Below are 20781 nucleotides of genomic sequence, written 5' to 3' on the forward strand. Positions count from 1 at the left end.
AGACGTGGCTGCGGCCTAATGATATTGCCACTTATTGTCAGTGTTTGTTGATTTTGATGGATAGTGGTGCTCAGCTAAACAGCGAAAGGCTGCACAAACACACCATGGTCACACATAGATTTACAATGACAATCACATCAGCGCCCCGAAACCATGGCAACGTTGAGTTAATGAATAGCTGAACAGAGGAGCCGTGCATATCGTTGGTGCTGCCTTCGTGTGTGTGTGTGTTTGGGTGGGGGGTTTGTGGGGGGGGGGGGTGTATATGTATGTGTGTGTGTGTGTGTGCGCGTGTCACTTGGCCTCCAGAGATTTGTCTCTGATGTCTTGTGTTACATAAAACTTCTGACTTCCTACAGCCCCCACTCCTATCTCACCATTACAAATCCCAGTCTTGTGCTTGGGTGTGTGTGTGTGGGTGTGTGTGTGTGTGTGTGTGTGTGTGTCTGTTGACATTTCCCTGCATTCCCCCGAGAGGAGACAGAGGAGGAGTGAAAAGCATTCCCACGTTCTCTCCGGAGATCTCAAATCTGCCATGTTTGCTCCACTTTTTCTTCTTTCTTTAATATGTCTTCTAAAATTTTCTCCCCTCTTTCTTCTTCTGTTGTTTTTTCTTCTTTTACCTCACATTTGTATCCAGTACTCAGACGCTGATCGGATTTTTTTAGATGCTGGGAGCGGGCAAGAGCATCCCATCTATGTCTAGACTCTTAACTTTTCATGAATGGCTAGAGAGTTGAGAGATAAAGCATTTGTCCTACAGCCAGTTTATTATTTGTTCCATCTTGTGAGTGGAGGCACGGAAAGCAACTGTTTAAAATGTGATATCACAACTGTGTTTTTTGTGATCATATACTTTTATTGTTGTTGTCCGCACAAAGTGCTTTGACTTGGCTTTTCTGTAATTTTCTGTTTCTATTTTTCTGCACAGATGCAGTCGTGGTTGGGAACCTTCAATCCTGAGAGAGAGAGACGAAAGGTAATGAACGGACCGTCACATTTCTCAACACACACTGATACAGATACACACACGGAGCGTGAGGATCAGTGTGTGTGCAGGATTATCTCCTGCAGTCACGCTGGGCAGCAGCAGGGAGCAATTTGACCTATTGACTCTCCTTTCTGTGTGTGCTTGCGCATGTATATAAATGCAGGTGTGCACGTAAACGTGTGTATAAATTTGAGCCGTGGTGCTTCTCATTGACCTTACCGCATTAACGGGGGCTGAAGAGGAAAACGAAGCGCCACATGTAAATTGAATGAACTCTGATGGAGGAGCAGGGCACGAGGAGTAAAGAAAGATATATTTGGAGGAGGAACATATTTTTTTTTATGAGATGCAACAGCTTGTCCTACATAGGAAGGGTTGAAAAAAAAATCAGTTTTTAGATGCATCACAACTGTCTGTTGAAAGATTATTTTTTGATGCAAAAAAGTCAATAACAGGACCTTTTTTACATAACAATCACCTTTATTGGGAGGAGACAACAAGACACAACTGCCAGCCGTTCACAGCCGTCAATGAAGTTGAAGCACAAAGTAAGATGTGGCATTGCTTTGTCTCATGACCGACAGTCACAGTGAGCCCAAGGACACCACAAAACCCACTTGCAAAAGAAGATTTCCTCCGACGCAGACCAAAGATTTCCACACATTCAGCATGACGAAGTATCTCACTGATGGACTTGAAAGAGTAACAGATCAGCGAAAGTGATTGATGACATAATTACATCGTGCCCGTGGCCTGGGCTGAGAATGATTTATTTGGTGACAAGCAAACTTTTTTCGTCGAATTTGACAAGGCAATAGAGGGCAGTGACTGACAGCTGTTTAATATGTGTAATTTAATTATGGTTTGTTAACCACGCACTATGTTTTAAGGGGCGATATTTCAGCCGCTATCCCCCTATCACGGGCCTTATTATATCACCGATATAATAAGGCGTTTGTGTTTCACGACACGATATTAAAAAAAAACTTGCGTAGGGCGGGTTAACAGAGAGCACTCCAGCGCCTCCACCTTGTTTATCTTATTATTTCCTTTCCGTCTTTATTTAAATGGTCTTGTCTGACAATTTTAAATATTTTTTTGATAAAGCGAACCCTTTGTGTAAGAAGTTAGTCTTCTACATTTCCGTAGTCACATCGGTACAAAATTAGTGCATAACGAACATTTAAAAAGTCTGCTTTTAGTTTAGCACAAAAAATTCACGCTATCGGTTGCACATACCAGCAGTCAGGGATTTTTTTTTTCTGCTGGAAAATCAGTATTGGGCTCAAAAATCCCGAAATGTCATCCTTAAGTCCAAGTGTATATTTGTACTGTATTTGAAGTCATTTCCTAAAGGTGCTCCCGAGATACTGTTCATTTTAAGGTGACTTTTGACCTTCAAAATCTTACCAGTTCATCATTTAGTCCCAGTGGAAGCTTTGTGGCAAATTTGGAGATATTACCTCGAGAGATGGATGGACTGACAACCTGAAAACACGATGCTCCCAGCCTGGTTGTAGCTGGTGTGGAGGCATAAATCTTATCATTCCTCACTTTGATGCATCAATAATCATTTTTCACTGCAGTAATTGACCTCCAAATTAGAATTAAATTCTGAGGCCCCTACACGTAAAGAAATAAATGTCAGTAAGTCTTAGTTTGATTTGAAACAGTCTCTTGACTTGATATTACCCTCTAGAGTAAGTAAGGGGGAGCCCGCGACAGAAGCTCCCTCCCTCCCTCCCTCCTTCCCTCCCTCCTTCCCTCCCTCGTGCTGTCATGTCGTGTGACACCGCGCTCTGAAGGACAAAGAGCACATTAACAACATTCACGTCTTCCTGAACTAAAGCATCCTTCATGCGAACAGTTACTGAAAAGTTAAATCCTCCAACAACAAGCTGTCCTGCTCTAGTTTCCTCTCTCTGCTTCCTCCTCCTCCTCCTCCTCCTCTCTGAGTCATTGCACCTCCACCCAGCAGGGTTAGGTGTGGAGGGCAGATTAGAGTGAAGGTTATGCAGATGCTGCCCCTAAGTGGCAGATGTAATCACTGCACGCTGAACTGGCGTAACCTTCACCAATAATGTGTGGCACGCAAACACACACACACACACACACACACACACACACACACACACGCACCACTACGTGTAGCAGAGAGTCTAAATAAGTCAGCAGTGGTTTATCATCATAGTTCTCTTTCCCAGTAGCTCTCCTCGTTTCCATCTGCTTTTCTTTCTGCCTTTCACTTTGCGCCCCCCCCCCTTCTCCACTCGCTGTGTGTGTGTGTCTCTCTCTCTTTCTCTCACTCCCTGCCTCCGTCTCTCTCACTCTTGTACTCATACCCAGCATGAATAAAGCAGCAAGCCAGGTTCATGGACATGAATATTTATGAGAATTTATGCACGCGCTGCGATGCTTTAAAACAACAACAACAGCCTCCCCGATTGTGCTTGCCAAGCCAGAAAGGTTCATTTTGTGTGTGTGTGTGTGTGTGTGTGTGTGTGTGTGTATGTGTGTGTGTGTGTGTGTGTGTGTACCAGCAGGTGTAAACTAGAGAAAGTGATTCCTCCTGGGCGTCTGAAGACCGCTGTCTCTGGCGATTTCTATTCACGTCACCGCATCTCTCTCCTTCACTGCTTCACATGCGCCTCGTGTCACACACATGCACACACACACATACACGCACACACATATATATACACACACAGGCACATGCAAGCGCACGCATGCTTCTCAAGGTCTGGGCTCACACTTCCTGTGTCCGCCTTCCTCGATCATTTTTTTCTCTCTCTGACTCAACCTGGCAACACCCCTCCTCCCTCCATCTGTGTGTATGTGTGTGTGTGTGTGTGTATGTGTGTGTGTGGCTGGAGTGATGACGTACCTAACTAGTGTTGGCAGTTATCTGGGCCGTCGGTCACATGGTTGTGACACATCTGTGTGTGTCTTGAGTGATTTGTTTGCGGTCATGCATGAGCATACACACACCCACACTCACGCGCACACACACAACAAGCACCACAAGGTCTTGAAGCCGCACAGGTCAGCGAAAGGATATTCAGAAGAGGGTATTTAACTTGGACCATACACACACACACACACACACACACACACACACACACACACACACACACACCATGACTGCACACGCAGCAGCTCAGTCCCGTCGGGTAGCAACAAAGCTGTCTGAGCAAACAGCGAGCTGCTTGTTTGTTATCTAGCCAGGGTGTTTGTTTACTGATCCTTTGCCTTGAGTCACGATGCAGTGTGACTATTTGTGTGTCCATGTACAGAATATGTGTGTGCAACTCTCAGACCTGCATGTCCTCACTGGTCCGCCGTGTTTTTACCCTCACCCACCCCAAGCCTCCTGAAGAACAACAATGACTGTTGGGTTTGTCTCAGGGCTCCTCAAACAGGACAAGAAGCTTCGCTCGATCCTCCAGTTGCTCTATAACCAGCAGTCTAACTTAGTTCACCGGTTCACGTTGACTAATTTAGCTAATTACAGTTATTGTCCATCCTTCCTTGTGCTAGACAAGCAGCTCGATACCCTTCTCTCTCTCTCCTCCCACGTGCATTAGGGAGCTACATACCACCATTGCCAGTTAGCTTAGGCGGATTGAACGCCATCAGTGGGGCAGGAGAGAAAGCCATCGGAAAACTCATTGAATGCACCTTTTCCCAAAACAGTCTTTTTCCTACATTCAGGGTTTTGTTTAACATTGTGCAAAAACTGCTTGAAGTTACGATTTTGAGTTCAGCTACATAACCAGAATTGCTCTTTCTGTTTCCAAAGCCTGCTCTAATTCTCCTCAACTTCCTCTACAAAGTCGGCCACGATCAGCAGCAGCAGTCGCTCTTCTAGTTGACAACAAATGTTTTGTTCCGTTCAACTAAGTTAGATTCACTGCACCACGTCAGGCACCTTGTTCAGGGTGTCTGAACTCTAAAATGGCAACATTTTGTAATTTTCAACAGTTTTGTACACAATAAATGTTAAGCAAAACTTCAGTTCTATTAATGTAGGCAAAGAATGTTTTGCATTAAAGTGTATTTGATGACTTTTGATACGTCTTTCATCTTTTCTTGACTGCCCCACTGCTAGCGTTCATTGCAGCTAAGCTAACTAGCAGCCAGCCTTCTGAAGCTCTGTTATGCACCCCTAGAGAGAATGCTATCTATCTGTTTGTCTGGCTCTAAAAATGACGGATAATAAGCAAATTTCTGGAAAAGTTGGCACATTCCTCAAAGAATTTTCATCAATGTTGGCTTAAAACTTTGCCATTGAAAGAGCAGCTGACAAACCAATATTTTAACAGAACACTCCGAGTGAGAAAAACCCAGCGGGTGTTTTTTTTTTTTTTTTTTTTTAATCAATACAGCAGCAGATAAGGATGACTATTATGTGTTTTTTTATTTTAAGAATAAACGTGAGCCTTTGAATTTCACTCTATATAAATTAAAAATTGAATTTTCCAGGTGCATGTCTGGAGCCGTCATGCTGTTATTTTCAGAGGGCTCAGTGTGAGACGAGAGGGTGGCGGAGCAGATGGGTCCGTCCTGATACCCGTCTGTGATCCAGCATGTGTCATTAATGTTGGGACCGCTGCGCCCGCCGCGCGTAATTACGGTTTCGTTCCCCTCTGCTTCTCGAGAGGTGCAGGGGCCTGTGACACGGGAGGACTGTGATTAAAAACATGAGGCTCTTTAGCCGCACTCCTCCTTCTCCTTCTCCTCCTCCTTCGCTGCTCCACATCCTGTCTGACGTTGCACACTCAAATTCCTCGAATGCCTGTCTATACACCTCACCTACATTTTTATTTAGCTGAGAAAAAAAAAGCTTTAAAGCCTGATTTCCGTCACTTTTTCCCCATGTCTTGCACACTTTTCCGCCTATCAGTCAGTCTCGTGGCTTGCCCTTTCAATCTCCCAGTGAGGCATTCCTCCCAGCACGCACGCACGCACACACACACACACACACACATACTTGAGATAAAAATATGCCGAGCTAGACATGTCCAGTGATGTCAGAGTTTCCCACCATGATAGACACTAATAGGCATGAGCTTAATGTTTGCCTTTGGGTCGTGCTGTGATGTGGAAATGCGGCCGGTCTCCGAGGCTCAGTCGATCACATACAGCCAGCAGAAGTTACGCTGTGGAAACTTGGCTCTTATAGTCGATAACTTCCCACAACTGCCAGCGCGCACACACGCGTGCGTGCGCGGACACATGTACACACACGCACATACACACAAACACGCGCGCGCTCACATACGCGCGCACACACATAAAGATAAAATACCACCGGGGGATCTTGTGATTTTCATTTGAATTGTTTAAAATGCCTGTGTTAGAGCTTGCACGCCCCCGGGTCTTTCTGGTGAGTAATTAATTTCCAGCATGTGGTTTGTAGAGACCAGAGCTTGTGGGCCTGCCTCCTGCCTCTGTCTGCGTGTGCGTGTGTGTGTTTGGGAGAGAGAAAAGAAGGCAGGCTTCGCGCTGGCTGCCTCTTTGCCGAGGGAGGGGGAGGGGGGGGGGGGACTGGAGGGGGACAGCGCAGCGCAGAAAATCGATCCAGGGGCCTCGCTTCTCAGCCTCTTCCGGACACAAGAGTCCTCCTCTCCTGGGAATTAGATAACGGCTTGTAAAAGCTCTCCTCCACACAGCTCACCCCCTCCTCGTCTTCTAGCCGCTGTCGCATCTCTCTGTCCTCCTTCCTGCTCGCCCACCCGCCTGCTTGTCCGTGAGATATTGAATTCGTCCCTTTCAAATTAAAGCAAAGTATTGGCTTTCAGTTTAATTGGAATCCCAGTTTTTCCCCATAAGTGTGTGGATATTGCATATTATCAGCAAGTTAATATTTTATTAGGTTTTAATTGGCCTTTGTTGTCTGCCCCAGTGCACTGCCGTTCCTGTTAGAACACCAGCTGTGTGTGTGTGTGTGTGTGCGTGCGCGTGTGCATGTGTTTGAAAAGGCATTCCTTAAATCAGTCATTATTCGGTTCTTCTCTCTTGCAGGTGTCCTTGGCTGAGGAGATCAAGCCGCTGAAGTGGTACCCATCCGTTTACCTGCTGGTATCGATCTTCCCCCTGGTCAACAGGTAGAGAGCACATTCACATTCACACGCAAACACACACATGCACCTGTACCTGCAGGTACATTTGGAGCTCCATTGTTTTACTAGCATGTTTTGCCTCACTTTGCTATCTTATCTTCTCTCAGCCCCCCCCCACAGCTCTGCCTTTTCTCGTCATCCTCTCTTGCTCATTCTTATCTGAACTCTCAGAGGCTCCAAAGTAGAAGTAGATTGTGTGTGTGTGTGTGTGTGTGTGTGTGTGTGTGTGTGTGTGTGTGCGCGCGCACGCACCTGTGTGTTTGTCAGACACACAGAGCATTTTATTGGCTGTTTTTAAAACTAGGGCTTCATCAGCTGAGGGTTGGCGGGAGGAGGCGGGTGGTCCAGTAAATGATAACCTCAGCACGGTTATTACTTAACTCCCCCTCTCTCATCCTCCCCGTGCCTCCCCCTTTCCCTTCCCGTCTACCTCTGTCTTTCATTTGCCTCCACGCTGTCCTTCCCTCCCCCTCTCCCTTTACGTAGCTCTGGTGTGATTGACAGGTCAGGGTTACTAAGTGATTAGCTGTGGCGGCTCTGCTTGTCGCCACGGCGATGTAGGCAGAGACACAGGTCAATTACAGGGTCAACGTCTCTCAAAGGGTTCCCTCAAACACTGCCCATCCCCCCCAACACCCTTTCATGCCTTCTCGCCCTTTCCTCCTCCTGCTTCACTTCTCCATCCATTCCAGTCCTCCCCTCCTTCCTCACCCCTGTGCCCCGGCTGTCGGCTGATGGAGATGACAAACTGCATCCTGTGCGAACCCAAAATTGCCGTGCCCCCCCCCCCCCCCACACCTTTCCCCCCTTACCCCCTTCCTTCCTTCCCTCCTTAAATGTCACTTTCTCTTCCTCTCTCCCTCATTTCCACACAAAACATCTTTATTTCCACTCTTCTTCACTCGTGATCTGTCTTTCTCTGTGTTTTATGCCCCCCCAGCCCACCACCTCCTTTTCCTCGCTCACTTTTCCTCTTTTCTGCCACACAAAGCCGCCTCTCTCTCTCTCCCTGTCTTGAGCAAACATGCTCTCGCTCGCTCCGCTCCACTCTGCCTTTCTCCAGAGAGTGAACGAGGATAAAACGGGAATGAATTGCTCTCTCGTTGTCGTCTTCACCACCCCCTCCTCCTCCCCCTCCTCCCCCCATTCGGCAGTGCTGGCTGTATATATCCCCGGCTCCTATTAATTTGTTAGCCTCCCCTCCCTCTCCCCCTACTTACTTGCCTCCCTCCCCCTGGCTCAGATCCTCCTCCTCCCCTCTTTCTCCATCACTCCCTCCTCCCTCCCCTCCCCTCTGCTGAGGGCTGGAGTGTGTAAAGTGTTTGTCACGGTGCCGTGCCGAAGCCGCTGTGCTCTGCCGTGCAGAAGCGGCGCACGGGAGACAGCCTGAGTGTGTGTTTTTCAGTACGCGTGCGTAGGCGGGTGGTTGGTTTTGTGTCAAGGCAAATGTGCTGTCGCTGCTTGTTGCCGTGTGTGCGCACTTGTTTGTCTGCCTTGACTTGCGTGTGTGCTTTTGTGTGTCTGTTTATGAGCATTGCCGTGCGTGTGTGAGCATTTTTATTTTGTGTGTACATGCCTAGCATGTGTGTGTGTCTGAGTGGGGGATTATTTCTATCTGAGCTCCAAAGCCTCCTAAACAGGGCTTAGAGAGACGGCCCAGGGCAGCAGCTAAAGCCGTCGGGTAGAGCGCTGTCTCTCTCTTTTCTCTGCCATTTCTCCCCGCCTGATCCATTGCGTTAATACACAGGCACTCCCACACACAAACACACTCTTGTTTTGGCCCTCATCTGCTGCTGCCACACACACATAAATGCGCACACAGACAGTCACACGCCACACACATGCACGCGCACTAACACACAAACACACACACAATTTTAATCTGTTCCAAAAGCACACTGGTAAATGTGTTAATTCGACACCAGCTGTTGCGAATTGAAATGGGAAAGCGCTCCTACTTTTCGTCGCCCGCGCTTTTGTGTGTGTGTGTGCGTGCGTGCGTGTGTGTGTGTGTGTGTGTGTGTGTGTGTGTGTGTGTGTCAGCACTGCCCGGGCACGACTAGAGTTTTCACAGTCTGCTTCTCACATCGCCTCCCCTGTGTGCTTTATAGTGTGGGTGTGTGTTTGTTTACAAGGCTTGTCTAGATTCCTACTGTGCGCGCTTGTACGCCTGTTTGCATAAATAAGCCCTCTCCTCGGAACCTAGCTGCCGATGTCTGTGGCACGCTGCCGCTTGATGAGTGAGTGCTCCTCCTGGACAGCATGCTTGTCTTTTAAGAGGACTTTTTGATTTCTCCATGTCCCCCCAACCCCCTATTTGACACCAAGCAGGGAGAAACTGGCAACCCCATTTAGCGGCTCTTTTTTTCCTTTTCTTTATGGCTGTGTCTTGAAGCCCCAACTCCAGTTTTGAAAGCGGGCGAGCTAGTTGCCTTTGAGCTATTGGGGTTACACTCCTTGCAGAGGGGGCACCTCAGCACGGATGTATTGGTCCTGGCAGCAGGACTTGAACCGGTGATGTGTCAGTATAACCTTGAGTTCACCCTGTCGCTCCAGGAGGCAGCTTGCATCCTCCAAGTTATTCTTGGTTTCCCTCGATGCTGCGTGTGGGTTTTTCTGCTCTGTATAGACCTATACATGCTTGCAGGGGATTTTGTGCCCCCCCCCCCCCATCCCCGAGAACCCCCACCCCTCTGCCTTTCTTTGGAGGAGATCTGATTTCCCCGCTACAGGCAAGCAGAGAGAACACGACTGTGTGTGTGTGTGTGTGTGTGTGTGTGTGTGTGTGCGCGAGTGCGCGCGCGCACGCACACATGCGCTACCCGGGCTAGGCAGACCTTCCCCTCTCCGTTCTGCGCTTTGAAAAACGAGGAAGGAAATCTCAGAGCAGCAGTTATTATTCATCCCTCAAAGAGAACGGGGAGGAAGTGGAGGAGGAGAAGGAGGGAAGGAGGGCGGGTGGGAGGAATGGATGGAGGGAGGAAGAAAGAAAGAGAGAGCCAAACAGGAGGGAAGGAGGAGGAGGACGGGGGGGATACATTAACTCTTATCTCACTGTATTTGGTATTCTGCATCCCAGGATGTGCTCTTTCTCTCCTCCTCTCCCCAGCTTGCTCTTTCTTTTCCACGCTCCCTTCCTTCCGTTCCTCGCCTCTACGCCTCGCAAAATCTTGCATTCAGTGCACATGGGTGTGTGTGTGTGTGTGTGTGTGTGCAGGCTGGTGTGTGGTTTCTACTGTACACCCTAATATCTTTGGTGTTGTATTTTGTTTACTCGAACATGTGAGCTTCTCAGATGCTGAAAGGCAGCATGCAAGGTTCCAACTCTCATCTTTGTTTGTGTGCATTCCTTTTTTATTTATCTCCCTCCTCACATTCAATTTACTGTAAGAGAGTGACAGTGTTGGCCTGTTTACTAAAACAAGTTTTGAACTTGTAGGTTACAGATATGTGATTTTTTTTTTAATTTTCCATTTGGAGGCAAAACTCTTGTCATCTTTCTTTCTTTCTTGTTCCGCTTTGATCTTCGATCGTTGCAGGAGTGATTCCCGGGCTCTTGATTTCCATGACAGGGCTCCAGGGGGTCGCCAGCAAAGTCAGGATTAGATGAATTTTAATGTAATTTCACACACTAGAGGTGAGCACATAAAGGGAACAGCATAGGATGGCTGCTCTGGTCATCACAGTTGATGATTTCTTTGATTTCTTTGATTCTTATTTACATACTGACAACAAAAATCCTTGCAAGTAAAAAAGGTCTATGGTTTTGGAGGTCATGCTTTTTGGAAACACTGATTGTCTGGGTGGTAGCGTAGCCTAGATAATATTTTGGTGGATACATGACCGTGTCCTCTGATACATGACTGTGTGTGCCAGTATGTTTGTACTTGCTTTTGCTTCCCGGTTGTGTGATCGGTGTGTAACGGGAGACAGAGAGCCCCGTAGCCATTTGTCTCCCGTTGAGCAGCAGCGACACTCCGCTTTTCATCCCCATTTAGCAAGACAGAGATTTGGCCTGCAGGGCTGCATGAAGAACAAACACACATGGGGCAGGCACCCGCGCCTGCCGACTCTGGACACACACATGCACACACACAGGCTCTAGATGCAATATTGTTCAGGGTATGTGAGGAAGATAACACACATCTATTTTCGTACTTTCAAATTATGCAAACATAGAATACGTTCTTGATATGTCCATATGGGAGATATCAACAATTTACAGAGAATGTCTTCTATGAGTTACACTTGCTGTTTGGGGTAATTTGGATGTCCACTCAGTTTTACTAGCTAGCAGCCAAAGGTAAAATAAAAAAGAAAAGAAATACTATGCTTGAAGAAGCTCAGTGTGCGTTCCAGAAAGACAACAAAAGGTGCATTTCTACTGCAGGGAGTTTCCGCAGGAACTAGGAACTTTTTGAGGAACTATGTATCTTTCCATGGTAGGAACCAGGGTCTAAATTTAGTTCGAGGCGTAGCAGCCCTTTTCAGTCACGTCTCAGCACTCTGCTTTATGAGAAATACATGGTGTTGACGGCAGGAGAATCAAGCTGCGCAGACCAGATTCGGCTGGACTGGAAGTCCCCAAATGAATCATATCCAGTCAGTTTTCAAAATAAAACACCGTGTGCCTACTCCCGATCACATAAACAATTTAAAAGGATGCAATATAATCACGTACACTAAATGCACATAAGAGAAACACAAAAACCAAAAGCCAACAACCAACAGGGAGTGGAGTCGGGGTTTCCAAAGGTTCAGGAACTTCAAACATTTCTGATTGGTTGAGTAATCGCAACATTTTATTTCACCCCCAGTAGTGGAAATACAGGGGCTCTCTTTTGGGATAATTCCCCCCCCCCCCCCCCCCAATGTCTAACCAACCATACGCACTATTGTTTTTTTAGATGTTTCAAACAGTAGATTGCCAAAAATCTTCCCGGCATGATTGAGTATATGGTCCTAATTATGTAATCGTAACTCAACAAAAACATTTCTGACCATAAACTTAGGATGCACCCAAGATAAAATCTTGATGTTTGACATCTGCTCCTCTCCTCTTCTTCCTCCCTTCCTCACTACTTTTCTCTTCTCCCTTCTTCACTCTTGAAATGCAAAGAGGTGTTTGTGCTGTTTTTGCAACTGGGTTTATAAAGCGCATGGTGTGGAGAAGTTGCAGCGCGTAGTAGTTGTTCATCCTTGAGCAGTCTGTTGCGGCACACTGTGTTCAATACATGTCAGTCAATCATAATATGAGTATGGGAATGCACTTGGAGTTTCTGGTACTTTTGGTCGAGAAGCACTGGGGGCTGTTGTACTGGAGACGGCTTTTACGAGTGTCTGGTGAGGGGCCAGCTGAGGGAAGTGTTGCCAATAATATGAAGTCAAATGAGGCTGAATACGCGGCGCTGCTCCCCTCGTCTGTGGAGCTTCTGCTACCTCAGTGAGCAGTAAGCTTACACGTGCAGGTAAGAGCTGCTGTTGTTGAAGTGTAATGCTAAGACCACTACCTTTAACAAATTTGAAAAACACAGTGTAGAACTCGCTTTACTTCAAAGTGCTGCTTCTCAGTTTGGTGCAGTCATTGTCCACTCAGGACACCTCTGCCCCGTTTGTCTTCCGTTTGCATTACAAAACGACATTAGCTTATTTACTGATAGGTCAAAGGGCATGTAACAGGTCAAGCTGATGGAAGTTCTAGCGCACCCTCCACGGAAGAACAAGGGAGCTACTTCCAAATTGTCTGATGAGCTCATAAAGTCTACACTCTGAACGGGATATTACAGTTTGAAGGCGAACTCTGCCTTCGAACGAGCAAACCTCGAATTAAAAGGCAAATTTGCTAATGGCGTATTTGTGTGATGCTGCTCTTCAGTTTAGGACGAGCATCAGTCCAACAACCACAGATGACTCCCGACCAATGATCACATGGCTGTTGGACTGATATTTGTGCCAAAGAGTTTTTTTAGTACCTGGAGTCTGAATATGTTATGATACTGAGCTGCTATGAATAAACACGCTGCAAAACACTATGAGGCGAAGAAATATGATTTGAAAGTCAAGCTTGCCTGGACAGCTAAGCTAGCTTTGACCACCAACTGCTTGACAGCTCTGACCAACGAACGCTATATCATGACTGTCTGTCTATTTGTCATTGCTGCACTGATAGATGCAGTCCAGTGTCTCTTCACACAGATCCTCTCTATCCACCTGACAGTCTTGTTGAGAGGCAAACTGCTGCGGTGGGGCAGCGTGCTTGCCTGCGCCTGTTATCACAGCAAAAGCACCGTGGCTACTAACTCTCCAGCGATAGCCACCAGTTTGGAAGCTGATGTGTACGGAGACACACACACACACAAGAATTATGTTTATTTCAACCCAAGCAAAATACAAAGGAACACAAAAATTAACACACATACGGAGGAAGAAGCCGTAAACCCGTTTTTCCTTTACAGACATATGAACTATACACTGGCACATGTATTTGGTATGCACACGAATGCAAAGGGAGAGATAAGATAACCGCTCACACACACGCACACAGAGGTGCGCACGCTTTAACTGGTGTGCGTGTGTAAGATGCAAACACTCACACACACACACACACTCTGCTCCCCCTCCCTCTGCTCTTTGAGGCACGTCTTTAAATATTCATCACTCTGGCTGCTCTGAGAGTGCCGTAAACGCTGCCTCACACTCCGGGGAATCGCTAAAGCCTACTCTATCATCTGCTCTCCCTCCTCTGTCTCACTCTCTCTCTCTCTCTCTCTCTCTCTCTCTCTCTCTCGCTGTTTCTCTGTCACGCACACACGCACAGGCACACATACACCGTCTCTCACACACGTAGTCTCACACACACACACACACACACATATACACAATCTCAAACACACACACACACACACACACACACACAAGCATTGGGCTAGAGCCACTCACAAGGATGAACTCCTGTGCACAAACACTCAAAGGTGCAGCCTGTGGCATCGCTGCAGACCGCCGCCCCCCCCCCCCCCACACACACACACACACACACACACACAGACACACACACACACCGGTACATGAATCAGGCACAGTGAAACTGATGTGTGGCAATGTACAATGAACAGATTTGCTCTGTGTGTGTGTGTGTGTGTGTGTGTGTGTGTGTGTGTGTGTGTGTGTGTGTGTGTGTGTGTGTGTGTGTGTGTTTGCTGGCTGCTCCCAGCACACAGGGTTGAGAAGTGTTGTGTTCCAGGAAACAGGATGTCTCTTTGTTTGGGTTTTATTCTGATGGCGAACGTTAGCCGCTTCATTCCCTGGGGTCTGTGTGTTCTTCCCTGACAGTTACTGCCTGTGTGTGTGTGTGTGTGTGTGTGTGTGTGTGTGTGTGTGTGTTCGCTCTCATTTGTGCGCTGCATGGTTCTTGTTTGTATGTTTCCTGATTCCAGAAAATTTCACTGAAATGTTCACACGGGAGGCAGAGAGGAGATGGGTGTGCGTGCTTGTGTGGGAGAGCGTATAATGAAAGTCTTACCCTGAGCTGTGAGAGTTGTTGATCTCGTGATCAAAATAGATAATGCTCTAGTTATCAATTGTAGTGCACGTGCACACAGACCCACACGCAAAACCCAAGCCACAGTTTATTCAGTTGCTAGAGAAAACTCTGTCCTTATCGATAGAGAGGCAACACAGTCCTGTATGCGCACTTAAGCGGATGATCACATGGTGTCACCGAACAATGAAAAGTCTGTCTTAAAGGTTACTGCTGCCTAACGGCTGGAGCACCATGCGCGTCTGCGACGTAACACGGCCATTGTAGCAGATAGCTTCTAATATATTGAAGCAGTTAAACTGACCAACAGAGCACTGTACAACCAATCCCTGTGTTTTCCTCTACACTCATCGGCACAGTCCTCTGGCGATGTAAATTGACAGAAAGTACTGTGGAACAATAAAAACAGAGTGTGATTGAGATTTGAACAAGCGGCTTGACTAGATTCTTTTAACCACAAAGCTTTCATTATACTCGTAGGAAGGAGCGTTTTGTCGTTGTCACTGGCACAAGTTAAACTTAATCTTGCGTCACACATCATCACGTCACCTGGCTGGCTCAGTGTGCCATGCCTGTGGTTGTAAAACGAACTGAATATAGAGTTGATGCCCCCACCCCATTCATTCCTGTGGAAGGTGCTCGGAAAGCAGTTTATAGAGACTTCCGCCAGCTAATGATCAACAAATGAGCCATTTTGGTGGCTCGCAGACCTTAAAAACATGTATCTGTTGTTTTGCAGCTGGAAAAGAGCACAGTAGTTGGGTTTCTGTCATTGACCTTTCTGAAGTATCGCATTTGAACAGATTGATTGAAATCAGAAAACTGTTTCTTGATTTTGAAAATAAAAAGCTTCTTTGAGGTTTTTCTATTCAAAAAAGAGTAGCAGTGCAACATAAGAGATGGAGACCTCTGTTTTGAACAAGTCGCGTAACTCACGTGACTCACGTTTCCTCTTCGTGGATGTTCCCAAACTTTTGTGTTCAGACAGCGTGCAACTTGGCTGGTACTATATACTACTGCTACTAGTAACAGGTACAAAGGACAATTACAACTTGTCTAAACAAAGTTAATTCGTTGCAACCTCTGTTTTTTTTTTGCTGATGGATTGTTCTTCTTTTACTTCTTGGCTGTTATTTAGGGTTACAGCAATGCTGAAGGTTGCCCCAACCTCATCTCCTAGCAGCATAATGTAGCCTTTTTTTATCCGCTCTAAACCAGTTGGTGTAAACACACCGAATGCCCTTTTGTGCGACATACCTACATTCCATTTGAAATTGGCTTAACAATAAAATGGAAATACAATTTATCTAAACTTACGGGGAAAAGTCCTTTTCAGACCAGCAAGTGTTCACCATGTGAGGAAGACTAACTTGTAATTCCATGGTTTGTCCACTATGTAAAACTGATTTCAACACTATTCTTAGTGGTTTGGTGGGAGTATTCAGGAGTATTAACACTGTCTTGATATGAGCCAAGTCACTGTGCTGACCAGGCTTGACTCTAGGGACCATACTTCAGATAACACTCCCTAGGGTGCGTCATGTTGCTTAGCGATTTATCCTGCTTGATATCAGAACTTCTCCCTCAGTTTAGCACGTTTCTACTGCCTTGTCATATTTTGTCAGCAGCAACCTGTACATCGGCAGGCCCATATTCGTCAAAACTATTCTAGCATTCGTTTTGAATATTAGTTTAGCAGGGATTTAGGAGTTGGTTTGGCAGTTTTTGTCTTTGTAGTGCTGCAGTATACAGGGGTTTCCCCCCAGTTCCAATTCAGTACACAAATGCTGATACAAATACTGATTCCAACATCAAAGTTTGTCGTCAAATCTTGATTACTTTCGCTGCGCTCATCATTGTTAGCATTATTTTTTAGGGTTACATCGTGACCGAGAATTGAACCATGCAGCGTCTTATTATAAGAGCAAAAGATGTCCACAATTGCATTAAATCTCAGCATGTTCCAAAGGAATTCTTTTGAATTGTACGGAATGGTGAAGTGTGCTCATGTTCCATTACGGCGGGTTCAAGGTCCAGTGCAAACTATTGGATGAAATCTGGATCAGTACCCCAATTGTCACCATCGTTCTAATCTCTGACCTGTCAATGAAGTCAGTACCAACCCAATATCCAAATGTATCATAAACGTTTACCACAATTTTAAAAATTTGGTGGAAGAAAATGAGGATTTCTCCATTATTTCAGTCTTCTTCTGTTCTGCGAACATTAAGTTACTCTCCCATTCGCTGCAGAAGAGGGAGCAAAGAGATGACGTAATTAAAAGAGAGCTTAACGATGGAGTGATGTAGTAAAGTGACAGAGAGTCAGCAAGGTGTTTTGTTGTGTCTGAGCCGCTCCATTAGTGTTGTGCAGCTCAATGCAGCTTCCGTCAGTAATAGACTGGGTGCATATTTTTAGCGGAGCAGAATGGAGAGACGCTTCTGGGATGCGCTGCGGCGATTCTGGTGGCATCACAATAATTATCTTCAGTGGGCACGATCGGCTCCGGTGGCAGCGACGAAGCCATAACGCAATGATCTCACAATGACCTCACACAGAGGCGAGGGATTACGAGCTTTTTGGCAGAATTATCTCTTTGAGTCAGATTTTCTCCTTGCAGCAGGGTTGCGCACAGCACAAGGGCCTTGTTCTGGCACTTTGAAGCGTATGATTCATCTGGAGCGCAAGAAAAAATAAAGATTCAGTGAGATAGAGGAGGACGTGCAATCGGGGTCAGCGTGACTGTCTGGCCGTCTTCCACTCTCGGGAAGGAGTTCTTGCCCAAGCTGTTCTAGTACAATTCTCTCACAGCTCGCTGGATGTTTGGCACAACAACTAGGGGCAGACAGGAAGGTGAACTCTGAAAGAGGGAGGTAAATTGATGGCTAGAAAGTGATATAGACTGGCAGGGTGGGATATTGGAAGAGATCGGGAGAGGCGGATGAAGGATTTGTGCAGAATGCGGAGGGTGAGAGAGAAATGGGTTCAAAGAGTGACTGACAGCATGATCGATGGGAGAGCTGAATAAGGGAGCGCGGCTCAGAGAGGCTGTGATCGCACTAATGATTGACTGCACGCTTACAGGTGGGAGAATTAGAACGACACGCGGCGTCTGTGCCTGTGCTGTTGACCACTTGCTCCCGAGTCCTCCAGTAAACACAATATCATGCCTCTTGTCCAACACCAGTCAGCCGACTGTGAGACTCGCTTGAGCGCGCCGCACACACCGACCCTGACACACACACACGCACACACAGTAGCTCAGCCAGGCATCGCCCGCAGACACACTTCCCACCACTGCCTCCCTCATTCATCTTTCATTAGCCCAGCTCACACAGGAGAGACAGCACCCCCACGCACACACACGTCAACACAAGCACACATACACAGAAACACTCTACCCTTCTCCTTCTCTCTCCTCTCCTCTTTTTGTCCTTTCTTTCTTTTGGTATCTCACACATAATCTCTTGTGTTTGTCTTGCTCATGTCTTGCAGCCTGTCTTTTTTGATATCACTCCTCCTCCTCCTCCTCCTCCTCCTCCTCGCTCACCGCCTCCTCTGCTTTTTAGTCTTTTCCATTCAGCCGCGCTCCTTCAGCCCCCTCTCCACTTCTCTCTTCCTCCTCCTCCTCGCTCTCTGCCCTCGTTCCCCTTCACAGCCTCCCTTTTGCACATTCTCACCTCTTTACTGTGTTCTTCCTCTTCCACTCTCCCCCTCTCCTTCCTGTGCGGTGCTGTTTCTCTGACACTCGTCTCTGCCACCCCCCACCCTCACCACAACCACCACCACCCTCCTGTCTCTCTCTCGCTCGCTCGCTCGCTCGCTCTTTCTTCCTTTCATTTCGCTCTCCGTCTCTCCCTCGATGGAGGGGAAAGGCTCTTTGCCTCTAATTGCGGCTGTTCCGTTGCCATGGTGCGTGTGGCTCGGCGCTGCGTGTGTGTGTGTGTGTGTGTGTGTGTGTGGCAGGCAGATGATTGCTTGCTGCCAGCTCTCGTTTCCCGGACGCCGATCGCGTTTCTTTGCGGCAGCAGGAAAAAAAATGAGACGCCAGAAATAGCCCCCTTACACACAGACCCTCTCACTCTCACCGTTGCGCTCTCACACACACACACACACACACACACACACACACACACACACACACACACTGACTGCATTTCCTCTCCACCTGACATCCTCCATGCATATGACCTACGTTACTCTGAATGTGCACACACGCACTGCGTGTGTGGAGGTGTGTGTGTCAGACCTCCTGTGTATGTGTGTGTGTGTGTGTGTGTGTGTGTGTGTGTGTGTGTGTGTGTGTGTGTGTTTCCTGCTTCTCTAAGGAGGTTGTGCGGGGACTCCTGATTTATTTCACCTTTAATGGGAAGTGAAATGAATGTGAGCAGCAGCTGGTCTGGTCCTCTGAGATACAGTGGTAGGCTAACCCAGAAAACAGGCAGTGTCGCTCTACAACGGGCGTATTCTGACAAGCACCAGGACACGCCACCGTATGCTCTAATAGCTGCACTCGCAATCCGTTGTATTTTAAGATGGGTTTGTTATTTCGTTGACACTGAGAATTGCTAAGTTCTCCATATGGGATGGTTTTTAACCCAAGCTATAATTTCTCTCTCGTCACAACTTTTCAAAAGTTGTTGGAGGGTAAGTGGAGACAGATTAATAGAAAATAAATCTTACAACCTTCTGCCGCAAAAGAGGATAAAAGAGGATTATAACCAGATTTGTAGACGAATCTACATAATCATCTTCTGTGCTGCTCACCTGCAGTTCTCTCTGGGTGTTTCAGAAAATCGACACTTTAAAAAAAAAAAAAGAAGTTGTGTGCGCTTAGTGTGCCAAAGCAGAAGCGCTTGTAATTTAAAAGTGTCGCATTATTGACGTTCTGATGAAGACGGCAGCAGTAAACAGAAATTTGGTCAAATGTTGAAGTTACAGCTCAGCACACAGTTGCTGCTGCAGACGCCATCATGGTTGTATGCTTGAGTAAATGCAGTGCAACCGAGCGCCGGTGAAGGCTAACACGCTGTCATAAGGCATTCTTTCGTATTTTCATTATTCGCATTGATAGTATAGATGGGAAGATTCATGGTTTCTCGTTGAGAGTACCACAAGTTCATGCTACAGTTGACTTGACTAACGTCTTTGCTATTATCTGCACTCAAGACTAAATCTGGATGACCCAGTGTCATTGATTTTCCTGCGTGGTTTTCATTAGAGGTGCAGAGGTCCACAGCTTGGTTCAGATCTGATTCTTATACACATCTGCAGTTAGCAGAGTTCTTTTTCTTGACTTTTATCATTGTGGTTGCTTTTGCTGGCATTAAGTTTAAAATGACGTCACAAAGCTGCAGGAAATCACACAGCGATTTTCGTATTGAAGAGAGTGGAAAATATTCACAAATTCATTAAACTTAAATGTATTCCAGAGAAATCTATTTGAACTGTTGATGGGTCACAGACATGTTGCGTTATTGTGGGTTCATGGTCCAGCGCAAGCGATAGAATGGAATCAGTCCAGTACATGGATCAGCTCATCATTCTGATATTCACTCTGTGAATCACATCAAGATCAGCACTCGATTCCAATATTATTATCATATTATACATAAGTTTATATTTATATGGCGGCACGGTGGTGCAGTGGTTAGCGCTGTCGCCTCACAGCAAGAAGGTTCCGAGTTCAAGTCCCGGCTCCAGCACAGGATCTTTCTGTGTGAGTCTCCATGTTCTCCCTGTTCCTGTGTGGGTTCTCTCTGGTACTCCAGCTTCCTCCCACAGTCCAAAGACATCAAGAGAGGACGAGGCTGATTGATACTCTGAATTGACCGTAGGTGTGACTGTGAGTGTGAATGGTTGTGTGTCTCTATGTGTTGGTCCTGTGATGGACTGGTGACCTGTCCAGGGTGAACCCCGCCTCTCACCCAATGAGAAAATGAAAAATATAGTCCCCGTGTGAGTTTTTTAGCATTCTATCTCTGCTTTTCAAGCAGTTTTAACTTCTTCAACCACTTTTTGTTGTCAACCTCCATCCTTTGCTGGGCCTCGTGTTGCGTTCATGTCTCATGATGTCAGTAAACTCTCGTCACGTGTCATTTCTCACCATATTTTGCATTCATTTTCTTTTG

General features: G+C 46.7%; 1 protein-coding gene across 1 annotated transcript in view; it reads left to right on the forward strand.

Annotated features, from left to right (window-relative positions):
• Nucleotides 1–20781, forward strand: part of LOC147252140 (cyclic AMP receptor 1) — a 54451-nt gene that overhangs the window by 19665 nt on the left and 14005 nt on the right. The window contains exons 10-11 of the mRNA XM_086221237.1: nucleotides 932–979; nucleotides 7016–7098. Coding sequence (XP_086077363.1) covers nucleotides 932–979; nucleotides 7016–7098 — 131 coding nt within the window. The remainder of the gene's footprint in view (nucleotides 1–931; nucleotides 980–7015; nucleotides 7099–20781) is intronic.

Source organism: Aulostomus chinensis, chromosome 12 (assembly GCF_037954235.1).
Source record: "Aulostomus chinensis isolate RoL2024-O1b breed Wild chromosome 12, RoL_Achi_v1.0, whole genome shotgun sequence".
Taxonomy (NCBI): Eukaryota; Metazoa; Chordata; class Actinopteri; order Syngnathiformes; family Aulostomidae; genus Aulostomus; species Aulostomus chinensis.